At 32.1% G+C, this 22,583-nt stretch overlaps 1 protein-coding gene across 2 annotated transcripts; it reads left to right on the forward strand.

The window, feature by feature from the left end:
- The first annotated feature begins 584 nt into the window (after window positions 1-584).
- Window positions 585-21,550, forward strand: LOC134692736 (uncharacterized). 2 transcript variants are annotated; one of them, XM_063553242.1, is made up of 4 exons: window positions 585-1,443; window positions 18,647-18,944; window positions 20,506-20,720; window positions 21,413-21,550. In XM_063553242.1, the coding sequence occupies exons 1-4, from the start codon at window positions 638-640 to the stop codon at window positions 21,492-21,494; spliced, it is 1,401 nt and encodes a 466-aa protein (XP_063409312.1). In that variant the 5' UTR covers window positions 585-637; the 3' UTR covers window positions 21,495-21,550. The 2 variants fall into 2 exon arrangements, with proteins under 2 accessions (XP_063409312.1, XP_063409313.1); XM_063553243.1 differs by having other exon boundaries at window positions 18,650-18,944; window positions 21,413-21,542.
- The last annotated feature ends 1,033 nt before the right edge of the window (window positions 21,551-22,583 follow it).

A 22,583-nucleotide genomic window follows, 5' to 3' on the forward strand; every position in this document is an offset into this window, starting at 1 on the left:
TACAATATCCTAGGTTTTTTTTTTTGTCCTATTCTAACTCTGTTCATATTATTTAAATATTAACTGAAACATAAAAAGAAAATTTTATATGTTTAATTACGCATTCCGTTTATTTTCGTATGTCAAAAAAAGGCGTCAAACACGTCACAATATACGCGTGTGCAATCGAAACCGATTTAATATGGATGATACGAAAACATATAACATACGAAAACATACGACATACATTTGATTATCATCCACTAATGAACTTGTCTCAAGAACACACTAGATCTCTGTACAATAGCCTCATTTTCAGGTATAGAGATGTGATTAGTTTTTTTAGACAAGTGCTTGTGACCATCCACAATTCTTACGATGACTCGTTGTTCAGTACTTAAGTACTTTGATTAGTTCTAATCAGGCTAAGTTATTCATTTTTAAAATGCTGCTTGAAATTTTATGTTTTGTTTCGTTCTTTAAGAACATTTTCGTTAAATTTACTTTTTGTTTTGTTAATTTTCGTTATTTTAGTTTCATTCTTTGCGTTTTGATTTTGTTTCTCATTTTAACACAACACCGCAATTATCTCTTTATCATTTAGCACACGTGATCATCTATAAATATCCAAATTGAATAAGTGAGACAGCTAGACAAAATGGCACAAATACCAGTGCGAAAGTGTGGATTCTGCAATAAAGCCGTAGCTGCACTATTCTGTGAAGGATGCCATCAAACTTTATGCGTCGATTGCAAACAGAATGTTCATGATAAAGTTCCAATTTTCAAGGATCATGCAGTTGTTAATATTAACAAGGAAGGAAACCATGTGTTCAAATCAATACCTGTGTGTGAAAAACACAAGTCAAAATTTCGTTATTATTGCAGCAAATGTGATTGTCTCACATGCGAAGAATGCATGACTAGTACTCATAATGAACACAGGACTGACAAGATAAAAAATGTCGCTGATGCCCGGCGTGAAAGGGTGAAACAAATTTTAGACAAATTGAAAACGAAAGTTGAAGCAAACGAAAACAAGGTTAAAACTATTGACACTGAACACTCCTCTCAAATAAGTTTACAATGTGATTCTTATGTTATAAAGGTTGAGGAAACGGCAAAAGAATTACACGATATCATTGATCGGAACAAAGTTATATTCATGACCAAGGCTTCGGACTTCAAAGAAATAGAAACGCAAGATTCAAATAAAAGACGCTCTTTCTTCCACAGACTTTATGAGGAATCAACGGACCGCATGCTGAAGTACAAAAATCTAATGCATGAATCGCATGATGTTTTATTTTTTGTTGAATGGAAAAATCTCCAAACAGATATCGAAGTAATTAATGAAAAAACAGAGCAACCACTTAATAGTCCAAAACAAATGGAAAGTTTTGACAAGAACAGTTTTACACGTACAGTAATTGAGGAGATTAATGATCAAGTCATTAGTAGAAGGTTAGTAAATTAACTCAAATTTCGCTTCCATTCTGCTCTGTTTTATTGTGCTCTTGTAATATCGAGTTTTGTTTGCAAACATAAAAAAAAAGAACACCTTCAGTACGAAGAAATAAATCATATGACCAATAGAATTTGAATAAGTCTATACACTTTACCAGAATGTTAAATAGTTGTAACATTCATCATGGTCATAGTCACTGCTGACATTAATTTAAGACGATTTTCTCTTTCTGGTTCTAGCTAGTTGATTACATGAGATTAGGTAGTGTTCTATAGTGACTGTCTCTTCCTCGTTATTACAAATTTTACAGGTTGCAGATACCTCATATTTGTTGAATTTGGCTCTATTTGATTGTATTGTGTAATTCCTTGTTGTGGTTTTTATTCTGATAGACATTCTGTTGATGTCACTGCAATTTGAGGTGTTTGTTGTAAGAATTGGATGAATTGCTTTTATCTTATAGGTACCAGCGATGTGTTGTTAACTTGATTAGATAACCATCAGAGTTGTAATTTATTTGTTCCGATCACTCCAGTACGTATACATTGTCTTTATAAACAGATTTTTTTCCATTGGAATTTCGCGAGAGGATTTGTTAAGAATTTCTGGTAGTCATATTTTAGGCATATCAATTTTTTTCTCTACACCAGCTTGTATGTGATTTTAATTGTAGCTGTATTTTTGCCAATCCCAATTCAACTGATGTTTTATTGACTCTATTGTTGATTCCGAAAAGTGTTGAAGCTTTAAGGTTTATGTGGACCCTATGGCTAAAATGGCTGTATTTTCACCTCAAAATTTACTCTTGACTGAGTACAGACAAACCTCAATCTGATGTACAGTAGTTGTCGTTTGTTTATGTAATATATACGTGTTTCTCGTTTCTCGTTTTGTTTATATAGATTAGACCGTTGGTTTTCCCGTTTGAATGGTTTTACACTAGTAATTTTGGGGCCCTTTATAGCTTGTTGTTCGGTGTGAGCCAAGGCTCCGTGTTGAAGGCCGTACTTTAACCTATAATGGTTTAATTTTTAAATTGTTATTTGGATGGAGAGTTGTCTCATTGGCACTCACACCACATCTTCCTATATCTAAACCTGCACATCTGTAAACATTTTCAGGCATAGCATGCCCTAGATAAATGTATTTTAAGTATGTTTTATGTTTTAGAAAAATAAAAACATACCAGGATTTTGCCGTACACTTTTTTTCTTTCCTCCAGAAGGTGCCAAAATAAACTAAGTTGGGAAACAGGTTTGAGAACTTCCCCACAGGTAAAAATTAAAGTGAGTATTTTAATTGACATCGACATTAGATGGACAAAAGATACCTGACAATAATTGGTTATTTAAACTGTGTACCTGAGTGGACCATATCAAGGTAAACTCAACTGTTTGTTCATTTTATCATCTTCTGCAGAGACGAAAAAAAGTGTACGGCAAAATCCAGTTAAGTTATGAATTTTCTAAATCATACAATGCATTTGAATTCTATTTATCTAGGGCATGCTATGCCTTATAACTTTTCCAGATGCACAGGTTTGCCTGTACTCAGAGAAAATTTTGAGGTGAAAATACGGCCATTTTAGCCATAAGGGTCCACATGAACCTTAAAGGGGCACTAGCTGTCAAATTCATGGTCACTGATTTGACTCAAATTCTCATATTTGATTTATAACAATGTAACACATTTATCCATAATACCAAAAGTCTAAAATAAACAGTATACAGAGCATGGGGGAGATAATATGTAGGTTCCTTTCATGTGTATTTTAGCCCAGACGCCATCTAATTAACTATTGATTTGACCTCAGATGAACATATATGCGATGTAAACATAAATAACGATATGAAAAGATTAAACCAACACGTGCAACTTGATTTTTATAGGTCTGTTTGATTTTATCTTATAGATTGAAAATTTATGTTTCTCATTTTTTTTAACCGTAAAAAATAATTTTATATAGATCGAATCAGTAATCAAATGATTTACCGTAGTTTCACTTTCATTGTTGGCATTATTTTTCTGTAAATAACCTGTACACGTATAATGCATACGTTGTCGATCTCCAGCTTGGGGTTAAATTGAAGTTCACATGAATACGGATTTAAAGAGGTCGACTAATTCACTTGCAAGGGAATGAGTAATTATCAATGTTTCTTCGCTTAATTTGACAAAATTGAACCATTTTGACTGCTAAAAGCGAATTATTATTTCACTATTTCACTTTCAATATTGATTAAACAAAACAAATCTTACATCAGATTTTTTATATATCTCGTAGCTAGTGTCCCTTTAATGTATTTAAGATTCAATTAGTAGCATTCCACTTGCAGTATATGTCGGGGTCAACTGTTTGTCGAGATAATGAAAGTATTTGTAGTATAATTTTCTTATGGAATTGGTGGATAGCATCAAATAAGCTACCTGTCGGAAGCAATAAGTAAAAAAAGTCAATATGTCATGACTAAAATCAGCAAAGACGAATCGAAATAATATATGATTCAAAAATTTAATATTTACTAGTAGATGATATATTTTTATAAAAGTGTCACATACTAAAATATTATATTATATGAAATACATTTCACAATAGTTAGATAAGTCAAATACCCAGCCTAAATAGGGTTATGAGACACTATACAACTTAAAAAAAAGTATATAAACTATTAAACAAACTAAAATACAAATTGTGAGTGAAGGGAAACTAAAAAACACGACACAATTGAGTATAACATAACAATTATTAGATAAATAAAAAGAATATGAAACGGAGTTATAATAATAGTTAGAGAAGAATAAAATGAAAAAAATGTTATTTTTAAAATGGTCTTTCAGTTCAAAATTCAACATGAATAATTTAATTTCGGATGTAGCACGTCTTCTAATTGACTGAAAGTGTTTTGTCTATCAGCTCATAGACATAATTTTATCATGTGACAGGAATGACAATCATATTTTTTTTGTCTATTCGAAACAACTTTTCTATTTCTTCATAGACAAAAAAGATATTTCCAGTCATTCCTTATATTTAAAAAAAAATGTATAACTTTGACTTTTTCGGAAGTATACAATCTAGAGTGCTAATTGCTTTTCAATGCACGACTCTTCTTTTCATATTAAAAACCAAAAATCGTATTGTAAATCAGCTTCTGTTTTGAAAAACACAAATTGATTAAAATCTGACTTTGTAAAAAAATATTTATCCATGACCATAGCTCTGTGAACCAAATCAAACTCCAAAATGCAAGTCACTGTAAATATCACTTTTAATCAAAAAGCGTACCTCATCTTTTATTGCATAATTACTAACTGGACAAATTCTTTCATCTAGCGATATTGGTGGTTTCATATAACGACCCGGTTCGACAGACCAAGGTATATGTCCACATCTAAGTTTACATAAATAACCATGAAAGTAACGTGGCATATAGTGAATAACATAGTGGTCATGGTGATCATTCACATTCGAATTGTCATTCTAAAGTTTGGTAAACCACTGCAGTTCATCCAGAATTCGTAATTACTTTAAATCATTTAACAAAATTGATAATTCCGGGCTGCATTAAGTATTATTTAGACAGATTGCGAAATAATTTAGCCTCATTAAAGTTAAAAGATCTACGCTGTCGTTTCGAGTATAGATGAATATATTACAAAATACGAAAATTATCTGACTTTTCAATTTTATGATAGAACCTTAATACATCATTCTTTGCTAAGCTAAACATGGCAGCCATCATGAATCTCTCTAACTGCAGTAGTGCTTGTAAATTTAGTCACTCCAAGGAACGTTATTATTGAGTCTATGTTCGGTTAGTCCCCATATCGACGCACTAAATAACAGTATTGGTCGTACCATAGATGTAATATATGGTCGTACCAAATTTCATACAGTTTTGTGACCAATTGACACGTCATTCCACCACAAGAATAAAATTCCACAGTCGGATGGCTAAAATAAATATATAAGTAGATGTGGTATGAGTTTCAATGGTACAACTCTCCATCCATGTAACAAAGCCCGACTCGCAGATTTAGAGAGTTCTTTTAAGGTTTCATTCCATGCTACATGTTCAGTGAACTATACATATTCATATTTGTATGAATCTTCATTATCTAATTTAGAACTACCACTAACAGTAAAATAATAAGTAGATTGCTGCACAAACATGTCTAAAATATATGACGTTTAGTCCCCATTTATAGCACGATGCATTAAGACGATCAAGCATATTACGTTTGTTTTGTCTACATTGACTAGAGGTATAGGGGAGGGTTGAGATCTCCAAAAACATATATAGTTAACCCCGCCGCAATTTTGCGCTTGCCCCAAGTCGGGAGCCTTTGTCCTTTGTTAGTCTTGTATGATTTTGAATTTTAGTTTCTTGTGTATAAAATTCGGAGTTTAGTATGACGCTATTATCACTGTACTAGTATAGATATTTGTTTAGGGCCAGCTGAAGGACGCCCCCGGGTGCGAGAGTTTATCGCTAAATTGAACAGTCTGCTCTATGGTCAGGTTGTTATCGCTTTGACACATTCCCCATTCCCATTCTTAATTTTATTCAGGTGATATACAAAAAAGGGAACAAGTTGCACTTGAGGTAAAAAAAAAGGCAAATGCAATTAAAAAAGAAATTGAAATCTTTAAAGTATTGCTTGAAATTTTTAAAATTTGGGTTGTAGAAAAGCAATGAGAGGTGATTTATTTGGCATGAGGTAAGGTAAATAAACTCACCATTTACACTTATACCAGACGCGCGTTTCGTCTTCAAAAGACTCATCAGTGACGCTCGAATAAAAAAAATATTTAAATGCCAAATAAAATACGAAATGCTGGTTACGGACACTATTTGTAAAATTAACCCATAGACATTTATGTGTTTAATAAGCTATCCCAAATGTCTTTAACCATAGAGGGTTAGTAAAATCCATAGGGGGTGAGGCCGGAGGCCGGTCAGTAGTATAACGAATTTATCAGACGCTAGACTTTTTGTTGAAAAATAACAAAAAAAAGAAACAATGAAACACAACAGCATCAATAGTTGACGTCACCGTTAACGCTTCATAAACCCCCAATCAGTGGGATTTCCAGTGACACCAGAACAATAGAAAAGTCACTCTTCTTATGAAAGAGATAGAAAAGGTCTAAAAACAGGAGAGACAATTTACGCATAAAACCCGATATGCATAGGGATGAATATCTCTTAAAACACAAAACCATTATATAACTTTTATACAACCACTATAAATAAAGTATATGTTAAAGCTAAATTTGTTACTATATGATTTTTTAATTGCCAAACATGCTGTTAATTGAACAACCTATTGTTCAACATAGGGGTGTGTAAAAAACTGCCACATTTGACTGCATATTTTTCTTTTTTTATGTTTGAACAACACGAGTCCTACAATATAAGATTTTAAAGGTGCATATCATTTACATTCAACGTTTTTATTGGATTTTTTTTTACTACAATGTTACCTCGAGGTTCAGCGTTGATAGTAAAAAAAAATCCCAGAAAATTTTTGAATGATATTGTAAATGATATTAACCTTCGAATTATAATATCGGAATAGAAAATATGTGATCCGAATTAACCATGCACGTGTGTTACAGAAGATTATGAACTTTTATGATGAACAGGGGGTAAGGGTTTTTCTTAAACAATATTATTATCCCAAATTAAATGAATTTTGTTTGGCAATATTTTAATATAAACACTACATATAGCAAAGTATATATTAAATCTCAATGTATTATTATTAGGAAAAATGTTTGACTCGGTAACAAAAATCTCCCCCCTCCCCCCGTATTGCATGTAAAGGTTGAAACCTAAAGAATTCGCACTAACTGCCTAAAAGGGGTCCGCTCCAGTCTTGAATCATTCATTTTGTTTGTCATAAACAAAATATTGTCTCACACTGAAAGGGGCAGCCGGGCAACCTGTACAGCCCAGCTTGTCAAAACAACTAAGATTTACAAAACATTACAAACAAAAACCATCAATTGGACAATCTTACTGGAATCTGATTATATCTACTGATAAATAATGCAACACTTATGACACATTTAAGTTTTGGAATGATTTTATTCACAAAGAATGTTTCTCATTGGTATACATTTCTATGCTCTTGTCTTTTCGGAGTTTATATCGGAAATTAAAAATTGCTGCATGAAAGACACTTGCTCCACATTCCTATGCATATGATTGTCATATGTATGAGAATCATTGTATAACATATCCGTTTGATATCATTTCAATGCATGACACTGTCTAGTGGTTTTTCTGCCACAATTACAAGGAAAACCTGGCTAAACTTGTGCCAAATCAACCACTTGAAGGCATCGCTATTGATGTTAAGCAATTATTTAAAGGGCCTTCCGGAACTGTTGGGTTTTATGAGTCTTCCTTCCAAACAGACCATCGCTGCAAAATAATTTGAACATTTAATTAGATGATTATAATATTATTTGGCAATCCAAAGAGAACCTGAAAATATCAGACCACATTAACAGACCCCCCAAAAAAAGCCAATTTTACTTTACAATGAAATTGAAAAAGTAGTTAGTTGCATGTCAAATCATCTTTTGGCTATCGACAACAAATAAATAAAATCTAAATTTCGTAGCATTTACCCCCCTCCCTTTTTTTTACTGAATTTGTTCAAGGTATGATGGTTTTACCCATTTTCAAATTTCAGTATGTCATGTTGTATATCTTTTATAAATTAGTTTAAACAATATTTTTATTCAGATAAATTCATCATGATACGATATAATACAAATATATTCAGGATTCAGAAACAAGCAATTTGCTTTTACAAATCTGTCTTCTTTACAAAAATAATACACTTATTGAACAATACATAAAATAAATAACTGGCATGCTCTGTAATAAATATATGAATATGAAAAAGGTGAAAGAAGAATAAGAAGAAAAAAATAAATTATTGAGAAAAAAATAAAAAATAAATAAAAATAAACATGAATTATTGTACTGTATACAGTGTGAAATGCTTTGGTTCTTATGAGTGACGAAGCATTAACATCAAGGGTTAAAACGTTTACTTTTAATAATATATTTCTGCACCAAACTAAATAAAAGACTATTTTGCTCATCTGAGAGTACCGTTGATCCAAAAAGCAAAGTTGTTGTGTTAACTTGGACAGGAAGAACTGAAACAGAATCTAATAGTTCTTGTCTTAAATTAGTATATAAAGGGCAAGATAACAGGAAGTGAGAATTTGTTTCTACATCACCACAACGACAATTTGGAGAGTCTACTAAGTTACGAAGGAAAAGGTGAGAATTCAATGAACTTGAATCCATTCTTAAGCGAGCATGAAGAATTTGACCAAAACGATGTCCTATATAATAATACGCTGGGATCTTACTATTTTGGGTACTAATTTGTTTTTTGAATAATGATAGAGATTCACATTTTCTTATGTTTAAGTTAAGAGTGTTCCATAGTTTTGTTGTTGCAGGGATGAAATATTCAGAATATAAACGGGTCCGTGTGTTGACTTGTGAAATATTATTTCTCTGTCTTGTATTATGATCATGCCTACTGCCTACTGAATCAGGTAATAAGTCTCTTAAATACTCTGGAGTTTTATTATTCAAAATTTTGTGATACTGAGTTAGTCTGTGATTGCGTCGTCTTTCAGATAATTTTTCCCATCGAGTTTCAACATATAAATTGTTTATACTGGTAAGTTTAGTACCCCCCGTGACGATACGCGCTGCGTCAAGCTGAATACTTTCAAGTTTAGCAATCAAATTCTGATTTTGAGAGTCCCAAACGACATCGGCATATTCAAGAATTGGGCGAACAAATGATATATAAATTTTTTCAAGTGTAAATCTATCAAGGACATTTTTCATTTTTCTCATTATATTTATTCTTTTGTAAGATTTAGAAACTATATATTCAATATGATCGTTCCAGGATCCGTTATTAGAAAAGAGGACACATAGATGTTTGTGTTTACTTACTGTTTGTAACTCTTGGGTGTTCATATTTAATGGAGGATGAAAGGGTCTATTTATTTTTTTTGAAATTATCATACTTTCAGTTTTTTGGGCATTAAAATTCACAAGCCATTTTTTGGACCAATTATAAATCTTATCTAGATCATCATTTAAAATTTTAGCTGTTTCTGTTGGATTGTCAACCATAATATATAATGATGTGTCATCTGCGAATAGCTTAATTTGAGCTTGGATATCTTCTACAATATCGTTTATAAATATCAAAAATAGGAGAGGGCCTAGAATGGACCCTTGTGGGACGCCTGCATTTACAGGTAACCATCCAGAACTTGAATCGTTAATAACCACCCGCTGGACTCTATTTGTAAGATAATTTTCAAACCACCTTAGTAAAGAACCCGATATACCCGCTTGTTGAAGTTTAAATAGCAGTCCCTTATGCCAGACTCGATCAAATGCTTTACTTATATCACAGAATACTACCCTTATTTCTTTACCGCTATCTAAAGCCTTCCCAAAATCATTCGAAATGTTAATTAATTGATTAACCGCTGAATCCCCCCGTGTAAAGCCCGACTGATTTTTCGTTAAAATATTATTGCGCATAAAGTGATTGTAAACATGTTTGTATACACATCGTTCCATACACTTTGATATTACACTCAACAAGGAAATAGGTCTATAGTTTTTAACGTCATTCGGTTTACTATTTTTATAAACTGGGGTAACATTTGCTCTTTTCCATTGATCTGGAAAAGTAGACGTACTTAACGATAAGTTAAATAGTTTACATAGTGGATACTTTAAAACAGAAGATGCTTCTTTTAACAATTTGGGACTTATGAGGTCAGGGCCAGAAGCTTTTGTGGGATTAACAATTTTCAATATATCTTCAACTTCAGTAACAGTAAGTTCTATATAACTAATATCATCACTAATATTATGAAGTTCTTCGGGTAACACAGCACTTGAATCATCAATATTTGACTGGGAAGAAAAAAATCGATTAAATTCATTTGCCTTTTCGATTTCATCAAATATTAAGTTGTTATTAACCATTAAAGGAGGTATACTTGCGTCGTTCGTTTTTAATCCGGATATTTGTTTAACCGTTTTCCACCAGTTAGTAGTGGACGGGTTACTGTTCATGATTTTTTTAATTAAATTGTTATTATAATCATCCTTCGATTTTCTTATTAAACTAGTAACTTCATTTCGTATTTTCTTAAATTTTGACCACTCCGATGGGTTATTATATTTTTTAGCCTTTCTGTGGATTCTATTTTTTTTCCTTATCTTTTTTTTAACATCATTTGTTAACCATGGAGGTTCATTTTTACGAACAGTAATTATTTTATTAGGAATACATTTTTCAGCAGCTTCTATGATAGTTTTTGTTATTTCGGTTGTAAATTGTTCAACGTTATTTAAGTTAATTACGGAATCCCATTTTTTTTCAGATAAAATGTTACGATATCTGTCATAGTCTCCTCGATCATATAGCCAAATTTTACGCTTAAAAATTGTTTGACGACATTTTGGAAAGTTTAAAAGACTAATTATAGGACAGTGAAAACGTATTTGGTCCAATAAAGGTGGCCCGACTCCACTGTAATTTATTATGTGAGCATCGTTTGTTATAAAAAGATCTAACAATGATGACGACGATTCAGTAAAATGAGTAGGCTCATCTATCATTGGGCGATATCTTTTTGCGCCAAAAAGCAACTCATTTGCGCCACAACTAAATTGCGCCAATACTTCTTTTGCGCCACCTAATTTTCAGAACTATAGGTATCATTTGCGCCAATAAAATAATCATCTAATTGCGCCAATTTTATTTATTTTTATTTATATATAACAACTATAAACATAGGAAGATGTGGTGTGAGTGCCAATGAGACAACTCTTCAGCCAAATAACAATTTATAAAAGTAAACGATTATAGGTCAATGTACGGCCTTCAACACGGAGCCTTGGCTCACACCGAACAACAAGCTATATGAAGGGCCCAAAAATTACTAGTGTAAAACCATTTAAACGGGAAAACCAACGGTCTAATCTATATAAGAAAAGAGAAACAAGAAACACGTATAAATAACATAAACAAACGACAACTATTGTACATCAGATTCCTGACTTAGGACAGATGAATGGTGGTAATAAAGACTTTGACATGTATAGTATAAAGTTGTTTGAAATATTTTTGACAACATTTATAGGTACCATCAGCAAAAAAAATCCTCTATTTTAAATCTTCCTTTTCTAAATTGTCTTCTTCAATTTTGAAGAGCTCTGAATTATTTTTTTAGAAGGTCGCTCTGGTATTATACTAGGTAAACAATATTTACAGGTAAAAGTGGCGCTATTTCATTTCATTTATTGGCGCAATTAATACTATCAAAATTAAATAGAGTGGCGCAATTAATACCTTTTCAAAACTGCAATTGGCGCAAATTGATTCTGCCCCTATCATTTGAGTAAGACTAAATTGGCTTAACAAAGGTGTAATTTTTGAATTAACAGGAGCTAGTTGGTTATCGTTAAAATCGCCTGTGGCCATTATGTAATTAATAAGATTATCATTAGACGCCATATCAAGAGAATATTCAATTTTTTCCCAGATATCTGATCCACTATTAGGAGGTACATAAAAGGTCCCGAGCAAAGCCTTTTTATCTTTAAATTTAAATTCTAACCATATGGCTTCCAAGCTTTCGCTTTCTTCTTTCTTTATTCTCATAAACCAAAGTACAATGGTACAGAGACATATACAAATAAATTAACATAGTATAAATTTTAAATACAAATGTAAAATAGAGACATAAAGTGATTACCCAGGAGATTCTAGGCATTTAATAATAATTCTTATAAACTTGCACAGATTGTTTAGTTCAGACGGGTTGCTACTATTCATTAGACTTTGAAATTTTAAAATATTTGGTCTGTTTATAAAATGATGCTTTAGCAGCTGTTGTCTACTATCGTTTATTGTCGAGCATTTTAAAATATAATGGAACTCGTCGCCAATGTCACCGGAATTGCACAAAGTACAAATACGATTTTCTCTTTGAATGTTTTGCCATCTACCAATTTCGATAGGAATTTTTGTGTTCAGCGTTCTAAATCTACAAAAAGAAGCAATATTTTTGTCATCTAAAATATCAAAGTAGGTTTCGAAATTTATACTATTTTTGAATAATTTATAATTTAGAGCTTTTGGAGAATTCTGTACAGTAGCATACCATGTCTGTCTGAACTGGTCAGTTAATCTTAATTTAACAGTATCATACAACCAGTTTTTACTTATAAAATATTTAGAGTTCCATATATTTGATAGTCCACAGTTATCAAGCACAGATTTTACATTCTTACACCAAGCTATATTTCCATTATAACTACCAGTAGCAAGATTGTATAGAATTACAGGAAGTTTCTTATTTTCCCCAGTTACAAGCTTTTCCCAATAATTTATAGTACGTAATTTAATAAAAATATCAAGTGGGAATCGGCCAAGTTCCCCATATATCATATAATCAGGTGTGGATTTTTTAAGATTAAGCAGTAATTTACAAAATTTTAGATTTCGAGGGTAATTCGACGTTGAACATGTATATCATTTTTTACATAAACAATTATCCCCCCTCCAACCTTGTGTGGACCTCTGTCACGACGGAAGGGGTGCTGGTAATTTAGGATTTCAATAGATTCGTCGGTATGATTATTGTTTAACCATGTTTCACTAAACGCTAAAATGTCGAAATCAGAATATTCAGCTTGAATCAGATCTATTTTCGGGGCTAGGCTTTGTACATTTAAGTGAAGAATTGAGACTGATTTTGAAAAAAATTCACCGAAATCCGACATGTCAATTGAGTTAATGGAACTTTGAGAAGAATCGATATCGTCACTTGGACCTGGATTTACCTCTAGTCCTGCTAGGATAAGCAAAATTTGAATAACAAATAGTAAAAATAAAATAATAAGTAGTCTAAGATTAACATTTACACTTGTTGTTTTTTGTACATTTGAGTCTACATGTTTCATCTCTGAAGGTATTAGGCATTTATTAGGTATTTTATAAATTAGATGAATTTCTAGCAAGTTTCTACGATATTCTTTATCATTTGACAAAATACTATGCATCTGAATAAAATTGTTTACTATTTGAAAAAGCCCGCCTTCTTTTACTTTAATTTACTTCACTTTATTTCACATAGCAACAAATATTAAAAACTGCCACATTTGACTGCATATCAAAATTTTTCCCCCAAAAAAAATATATGTCAAGCAGCATAATTAACTTTACAAATTGGGAGAAAATCAAGATGTTCCGACTATAGGTTAGTATTAAAAAAAAATAATGAAAGGATGGCAAGATTACAGGTTTGAGCCCTGACGACACTTAAAATCGAAAATTCACTTATTTACCTATCATAAGAAAATACGATGATGTGATAAACTTAACAATTAATAATTTACCTGGTGAATTATCATATTCACAAATTTTACGTTGACACGTCTTAGTTCGTCTGTGTTAGCTCATTTCAAGCTCGTAAACAATGTACAACATTTTCCGCTGATCTATACCGATTACCTCTAGTCATAAGAGCGCACTGTTTACAGGGGAGGTAATATTTTGTCACCGGTTCACGCACTGCAATGAAACTTGCTAACTTCCATACGGTCTCATAGGGGGTCACCACGTGACGGCGTTTAACCAATCACAACGTGATAATTTATCTATAGTCCGACAACTATTAATATAATAATATAATAGTGGTGCAAGGATACTTGTATTCCTCTCTAAATAAAAACTTTATAGAGGCGCGCATACTTGACGAAGTTTCCTGTGAAGATGATAACTCGAAAGTGGTATAATGTCGCACCTACAATACCCTTAATAGTTATCAAAGTTTCCAGTTCTACATGAGACTCATCAGTGGCGCTTAGATAAACATTAGTTATAAAGCCAAACAAGTACAATTAGTACTGCAACCAGAGTTCATTTTTTAAAACTTTAATGGTCCGGAAGGACACACACCTAAATTATATATCGATGGAAACAGGAAAACGTGTACAATAAGAAAAGTTGGGTCGTCAAAATCCAGAGTGGTCACAATTTGTTAAATTGAGGTCAAAGGTCAGACCTAAAAATATCAATATTTCAACCACAATGACAAAAAGGAGAAATATTCTGATATTTATTCAATAGAATGCTACCAAAACGATTCAATCATAAGCATATGCTACAAACGATGTTAAAACGACAAATTTGACTACTTATAAAAAGAGCAGCCATTACAAAATGGCGTTGATATGGAACCTTCTGATTTTTTTCCATTTAAGACATAGCAAAAGAAGAAGTGGCCTTGACCTTTTCACATCCATAAACTTTCATATTGTGTATAGTGTCTCACTATAGTATATAACATAATTATTTTCTAAACTATAAAACACCAGTTTATCAAATCATTTCAATATTTTTTCTATCTTTGAAAAAAACAAAATTCAAGCACTGAAAAAGTGTTTTTAAATTTGCATCTTAAAGGTTGTGTTTTTTGTGAAAATTAGTATCTAGTTATAGATAAATACATATTGTGTATTTGCAAAGGTTGAACAAAGCAAGTATAACACAAAATATACTATAATCCCCTGAGGCGAATGCGAGGTTTAAAAAAATTGAGTGTAAAACAATGTCAGTTTGGTGCATGAAAATATTTTAGTGGGATAAACCTTGATAAAAAAGTTAACTCTTTCATTTTTTAAGGGAAGAATGAAAAATTGTACAATGCAATGCCAATTTTCTAATGTTGTAATTCAACATCAGTCATGATCCTTATATAACTTTTAAAAGCGACACACAATTGCTCAAGTATCATTAAATAGTGACATGAATCAATCTCTTAGTCATCATATGCGGATTCAGTGCTCGTATTATCATCACATGACACTTCCCTTTTTTTAAGAACAAGTTTTTCAAAGCAAACACAGTTTTAGAGTACAAATGCTATCTGGAGCGTAAATACCGTCATGATTGATTCGGTCAAACTCGTCAGATATAGTCTTACCTTTGCATAGGAAACACAAAAGCAATGTGAGTACAAAGTTTCGATCAATGTTCATGACCCATATTCCCATAAGCATATGCATGATATATCTGCGCTACCAATCCCATATGTAATGGGGCGAATGTTGCCACAGAAACGATTGACTTTGTTATAGCCATACATTTACGATTTTTTTGTCATCTTAATGGAAAATATACGGTTCAGAAGCGCCTTTGTGTTATTTTTCATCAATTAACTAACAAATGAAATTTTGAGCCTAGGCTCCGTGTTGAAGACACGGGACCGTGACCTATAATGGTTTACTTTTATAAATTGTGACTTGGATGGCGTGTTATATCATTGGCACTCATACCACATCTTCCTTATATCTATTAAGAAGCTAAGCGGGCATCGTTTCCATAGAAATACCAAAACGAGGACATAGCTCATAATAGCACTGGTGGCAGAGTGAAGTAATTGTTCTTCTTTTAATGTATCCTTGATATTTTTAGACACACCTTGGTGTAATTCTGAAAGTCTTAACATAGACTTAGACTTCAATTTTGCTGCAGCAGATATGGCATCCCCTATATTGAGTTCAGAGCTAAACTCTATATTTCATATCCCTTGGCCCCACTGTGTCTGAATTGTAAGGTGTCACACTATCTAGTTAGTTCTGGAGTTTGGCAGTTCGGTAAGCAATAAGAGACAATCTTGGTAAAAGTGATCGGTATATCTAGAGGATGTGCTACATGAGAAAGGCTTTTTCTTCTGGAAGAACAGATCACATAACTAACAATCGTTATTTATGAACTGACAGCAAGTTCAAATTCTAATTTTTCAGTAACTATTTACTAACTTGCACAGGTGTTGCTTCAATAAGTACTTGGTTATGCATGGATAAATGATTACTCACATTAAAAAGCACAACTTAAAAGACTGTCACATGCACGTTTAGAGGACTAGGTTTTGTGTACTTTTTTTTTTAAGGTTTTTCTTTTACAAAAAAAACCCATGTTTTCATATCCAAACTTCAAGGAAGAAACTGAGCGCGAGATCGTATAAAAGTGTCAGGTTGTGAGGAGACATGTCAATCAGTTTGATATATGGATTTCTGTTGTTTCTAATTTAAAGTACCTTAAGGGTGACTGGTCAACGAAATATGGTCACTTGGTCTTCTCCCGACCAGCAGTAAAACGAAGTTGGGCGTCCGTTTGGCTGTGCGGAATGTATCAAGTTCGCAGTCACGTCAGATCAGAGGGGTTCGTAGGTGGCCTGTTGCAATGGAAAATTTCTATTCCAATCCAATATACCATCTATTCCAGTTGCAGTCTAAATTTTCCTGACCATCATCCCGAATGACCTCTATTATGACAAAATCCACCTATTGTTTTTATTGTTAACTTGTTCTCGTCCTGAACATGCTTGACATATTTGCCACTGGACGTTAAGCAACCAACAATCAATCAATATAATTTAAAGACACACCAACTTTGCCTTCTGGTGCAAGTCTCATACCATCACTGATGATTCGCCCAAAGAAAGCAGAATATCAAGAGAAGTTGGTTTTAGCATCATCCTGTCACACACCAAATCTCTGCGAAACTTCAATAGTACTTTCCCCCGACCACTTGCATGCATATTAATTGCTCTGAGGTTAAACATTGGCATACAATGTATTTTCACACAATATCATTATCCAGAAAAAAACTCTTATCCGAAGGATTTGGTTAACTTTTATAAATAGTCAAAATTTTATTACCCAAAAATAACTTATTTACAGAAAATGCATGTAAGAACTTTTATATATATTTAAATCACTCAAAAATAAATTAACTTCTCCTACAAAATCTACATAATCACATCGAAACTATTACAATTGATTGTGAAGGAAAAAATGAATGGTAGAGCTGATTGACGGATAGGAAATTTCCGTACTTAAAAAAGGTACAAATGATGTTTTTATTTTTGAGTTTTTGACTAAATAGTTTGGAATTTGTCCAACAAAATTTGCATGCAGCATCGCAATAATACGTTTTGTCCTCTCAAATGTCAAATACTGTTTTTGAATCATATGTTTTCTTGTTTTTAAAGAAAAACGCGTTAAATTTCTATCTAAAAAACAGCCAACTTTAAGTTTGAAAGTTTAACTTAGAGATGGTTTTATATTTATGTCTTCATCATTCCGATGATCCTTGATGATATATGCATTGACAATATTTACGAAAATAGCGGGAAATTCAACCAAAAAATATATTTTTGGACTTTAAGGTAACTAACCAAAACCGTAAATTGAGGGGTACCCCCATTAAAGGGATAAAATACAAAAATGTGACCATAGAAACTTTTTACGACCCGACGAAAATTAAAATATAAATATTATTCAATTCGCAGCCGTGTGTTATTCCAGACCATTAAACTCGTTAACTAAGCGTCTTTTTCGATGTCAGTTGCAATACTAAATGTTGAAGAGCATTGGTGATTCAAAATGTTGTGCCAAATACGGCTAAGGTTATCTTTGCCTGGGATAAAATAAAAATCCTTAGTATATCGAAAATTTCTGTAAACAGGATATTTATAAAAAGGACCATATAATTGATATACATGTCAACACCGAAGAGCTGACTGCTGGGATTCACAGGTTATTTTTCGACTTATGCGTTTGAGTGTCCTTTTGGTAGTTTTCGTCTCTCTTTTAGAAAATAAACACTTAAATCATTGTTTGAATATCCTACCATGGAAGTATTATATTGACTTAATATAATACTTCCATGATCCTACCATGTTGAAGTTAGCATTTTTAAACTTGTCCCAATTATCTATGCTCTGCTCATATAATAATTTTATATAATTGACTTAATATTAACAGTTTAAAAGAAAATGATTGTAGAGTGGTCGATGGTCAACAAGAGAATGACAAACTAATGACATTCATTTTTTTTTTTACATAAATAAGGCCGTTAGTTTTCTCGTTTGAATTGTTTTACATTGTCTTATCGGGGCCTTTTATAGCTGACTATGCGGTATGGGCTTTGCTCATTGTTGAAGGCCGTACGATGACCTATAGTTGTTAATGTTTGTGTCATTTTAATCTTTTATGGATATTTGTCTCATTGGAAATCATACCACATCTTCTTTTTTATAAGCAGCGATGTCTTGGACACAACTTTTGAAGATGAATGTTTGGATGATTGTGTCATCTGTATGGATACCATAACAGAACCTATGAGGCTAAATTGTGGTCATGTCTTCTGTGTTGACTGCATTGAAGAATCATTAAAGATTAAACCAGTCTGTCCAACCTGTGGAACAGTACACGGAATACTTACTGGTAACCAGCCCGAGGGAACCATGGATATTCGTACATCAATGATATATTTATCAGGATATCGGAACTGTGAAACAATAGTTATAGAATATGACATACATTCTGGAATTCAAGAGGTAATTATCTGTCTTTGTAATACAAAATAATAAAAGGAGTAGTGGTATGATTAGTATTAAATTAAAACTTCTCAAATATTTCATTTTTGTGTTTATCTAATGTGCTTTTACTCCTGTTGTTTCGATCTTACAATAACATGAATAACAGAAAAATCGTATGAATATGAGAAATTAAACATTAAGGCAGCACAATACAAAAACAGACAACTTCGTTCTTCTTTAAATTTTATAAATGAGGTACCAAAACTAAGAAGAAAGATTAATCTTTCAAATTGTGATAAGTTCATAATGACAGTTATGTAATTAGTTCTTATATTGTGATTTCCACATTTGAATGCATTCTGCTTCTTTGTTATTTATAGCATCCTTAAATATTTTATAGAATCTATTAAATATTTTGGGATGCTATGAATAATAAAAAAGCTAAATTCATTTAAGGTAGCACAATACAAAGATTTTAAAACTCCAACTCCCAAGTTTCAAAATGCTGTTACTTTCTTAATAATGCTTGAAAATTTATAAAAGTGGTAGTTTTGGATAGCTAACAGATAACTCTTTCTAATTAATTTAATGTTAGTATTATGCAACAATTATGTAACCAATTATAATGTTAACTGTGTCTAAAATATTTTTCACCAAATTTTCACTTTCAAATGAAATTAGCTTCTGCATAGGTTTCCCTAGAGGGTTGATTTTATTATATGTTGTTCCTATGGCCATTATCTACAAAAGGGTGTCTCAGATTTCAGATAAAATGTATAGAACAAATTTTACACCTAATTAAACATTATCTTCTCTTATGTGGTTAGGATGTTTACACTAATTAGAGATTTATGAGAGAATGGAACACCATAGAGACAATCTGAGACACACTTTTGAGGCCCTTGATGTGTTGATTTAGATTTCCTTAAATTTTCTGTATAGTTAAAGAGATGATAGAGCTAAATTCATTCGAGTGAACTTACCCAGATTTTGCCGCTAATTACATAATAATTGATTACATAATGATTGCATAATAAAAAATATTGCATTCATTTAAAAGATTAATCTTTTATCTATCTATATATACCTCTTTTATTATTTTCTATGCATTCATAAGAAAGTTATAGCATTTCAAAGATTAGTGATTGGAAGTAAACAAATCTTTGTATTGTGCTTCCTTAAGTGTGGACATAACAATATACCTGACGATATGCCAGTATAATACTCACATGTTCCGAACATATTTGTACGATCGGATCATAAAGGTATACGCATATAGTCCGGCAAAGTCACTGAATAAATGATCTCGCAATAATTTCTTAATGTACAGTATAACTCGAGCCAACACTGAAGTAATTTGTGACTACTAGGGATAGTGGCTTTTTACTTAAGATATCGAATGCCATGATGTATATCCATTTGAAAATGATTTGTAATTTGTTTCATTTCTGAATTGGGGATTGTGATGATATACTAGACTATAGGTTTGATTTGATATATGCTGTGCTTGCTACTAGTTGTGATAAATATGCGAAACCATTTCAATACGTATGGGTTTTTTTCATGTTTTTTTACGAAGAAAGATCATCCACAACCTGGTAGACGCTTTGACGGTATTACACGTACTGCCTACCTACCTAACAATGAAAGGGGCAGACAGATTTTAAAGATGTTACAAGTGGCCTTTAAAAGGAAATTGGTGTTTACTATCGGTTGTTCAAGAACAACTGGAAAAAAGGGAGTTGTAACTTGGAATGATATACACCATAAGACAAATCCGAATCCAAACACAAAGTATGTATGGTAAATACAATCGTGAAATTAACAGTAGCTTTAATATTTAATTCACTTTGAATACCCAGTTGGGTTTGTTTTTTTCATTTACTGCGTTTGAAAATTACTACTGATGATGCCTGAACTTATTGCACATCTATTTTTTGCATATAAAAATGTATTATTTTGTCACGCTTGTAGGAAACTAGAGCACTTAAACGTTTATTTGTCTTTTGTGTATGTTAATAATTCTATTAATTTGCATTGACCACAACAGCATTTTCTATAACTTTTTTGTATGATTAAAACTAACATGTTTAACCAAATATTAATGGAACAACGACACGAATTGATTGTCCTTCGCCGTATAAAATTACTGTTAATGGAACAACAACAACAATCGGTTGTCCTTCGCCGTATAAAATTACTGTTAATGGAACAACAACAACAATCGGTTGTCCTTCGACGTAAAAAAAATCATGGATGTGACAGGGAGATATGTCTTTATACAGACACAACACTTTGACATTTTACTTCAACATCACTGTTACTCAATCAAATAATCACAAAACTATGTTCATGCATACGACAAAGGCATTGCCTATATCATTTCTGTTTTCGTTTCACTTTTGCATATACTGAATTTTATATTATAAAAATGAATACGACATATTGGTATTATATAAATTACGTTTTTTGAAATGCATTTTAAGATTTGGATATCCAGATGAAACGTATTTTAGCAGAGTGATAGACGAGCTTGCAGTTAAAGGTGTCACAGAGAAAGATATTTGAAATGAGTGTGAAATCCACAAAACTTGTTAAAATCAAGACAGTAACTTGTGAAACTTTTGCATTGATTGAAATACAATACTTTCCTCAGACATGTATATTTGTTTATATACTACCTATTGCTTTGTTCCCCAATGAAGGGGTGTGGCTTCAATTGCTATGTAAATGTTATCTAATAAAAACTGTATAGCTATCATGTTTTATGCATCGTATTTGTATTATTGTATGGACGTATTTCAAAATAATAATGAAATGATCCTTATCATGAATCACACCGTTAGTTATTTTAATTGTTTCTCATGTTGTCATGATTGGGGCGTTATAAAATGACTTATCATATGGAATGAGGTTTAGCTTAGTTAAATGTTTGTATCTTCGTATTGTATTTTTAAGTGGCTTTTTGAATCAATGAAAATCATACATCTCTTTATTTTTATATACGTTTAACGCATTTGATTAATAAACTCCAACAAATTATATGTCTGTTCATGTAAGAAAGAATCAAACTGTAAGGAACAACCTGGACAAATAAAAGATCTCTTTTAGTTTGGTAGGCGCGATTTCTGGAAAATCAAAACATTATAACTGCAGCATTGCGACACCCCAACAAAATGGCTTTACAACTTAAGGATATATGATTTTATTATTTATAATCGATATTAATCTGCCTGTCTAATCCTCGCTAAAGATTTTGTGATGACATCTGTAAAAATTTCAGTACAGATTATGATTGGAGTCAAACTTGACTGTATTGTCATAAATGAATTAAAGGAAATATAGGCTAGCAGGTTTTACCTCGAAATCATTTGGTTGAATTGGAACCAAACATGGATATATGGTCACCTATAATGTTTCTTAGTTTGAAACCCTCATATGACTTGATTCAAATATGAATGTTGGGTAAGATAAGCCTAATAACCTTGGTCTTCAAGCAATAGGCTTTGCAAAACTGATACCTAATATGCTAGACAGGACGATTGTTCGTTGATGCAGATGTATGAACCAATAATGGCTTCCGTTTTGATTAAGCTATTCGCTGCTTTGAGGTACGTATTTTAACAATTCTAAGATTTTAACACATGCCAATAATCC

This window comes from Mytilus trossulus, chromosome 12 (genome assembly GCF_036588685.1).
Source record: "Mytilus trossulus isolate FHL-02 chromosome 12, PNRI_Mtr1.1.1.hap1, whole genome shotgun sequence".
Lineage (NCBI taxonomy): Eukaryota > Metazoa > Mollusca > Bivalvia > Mytilida > Mytilidae > Mytilus > Mytilus trossulus.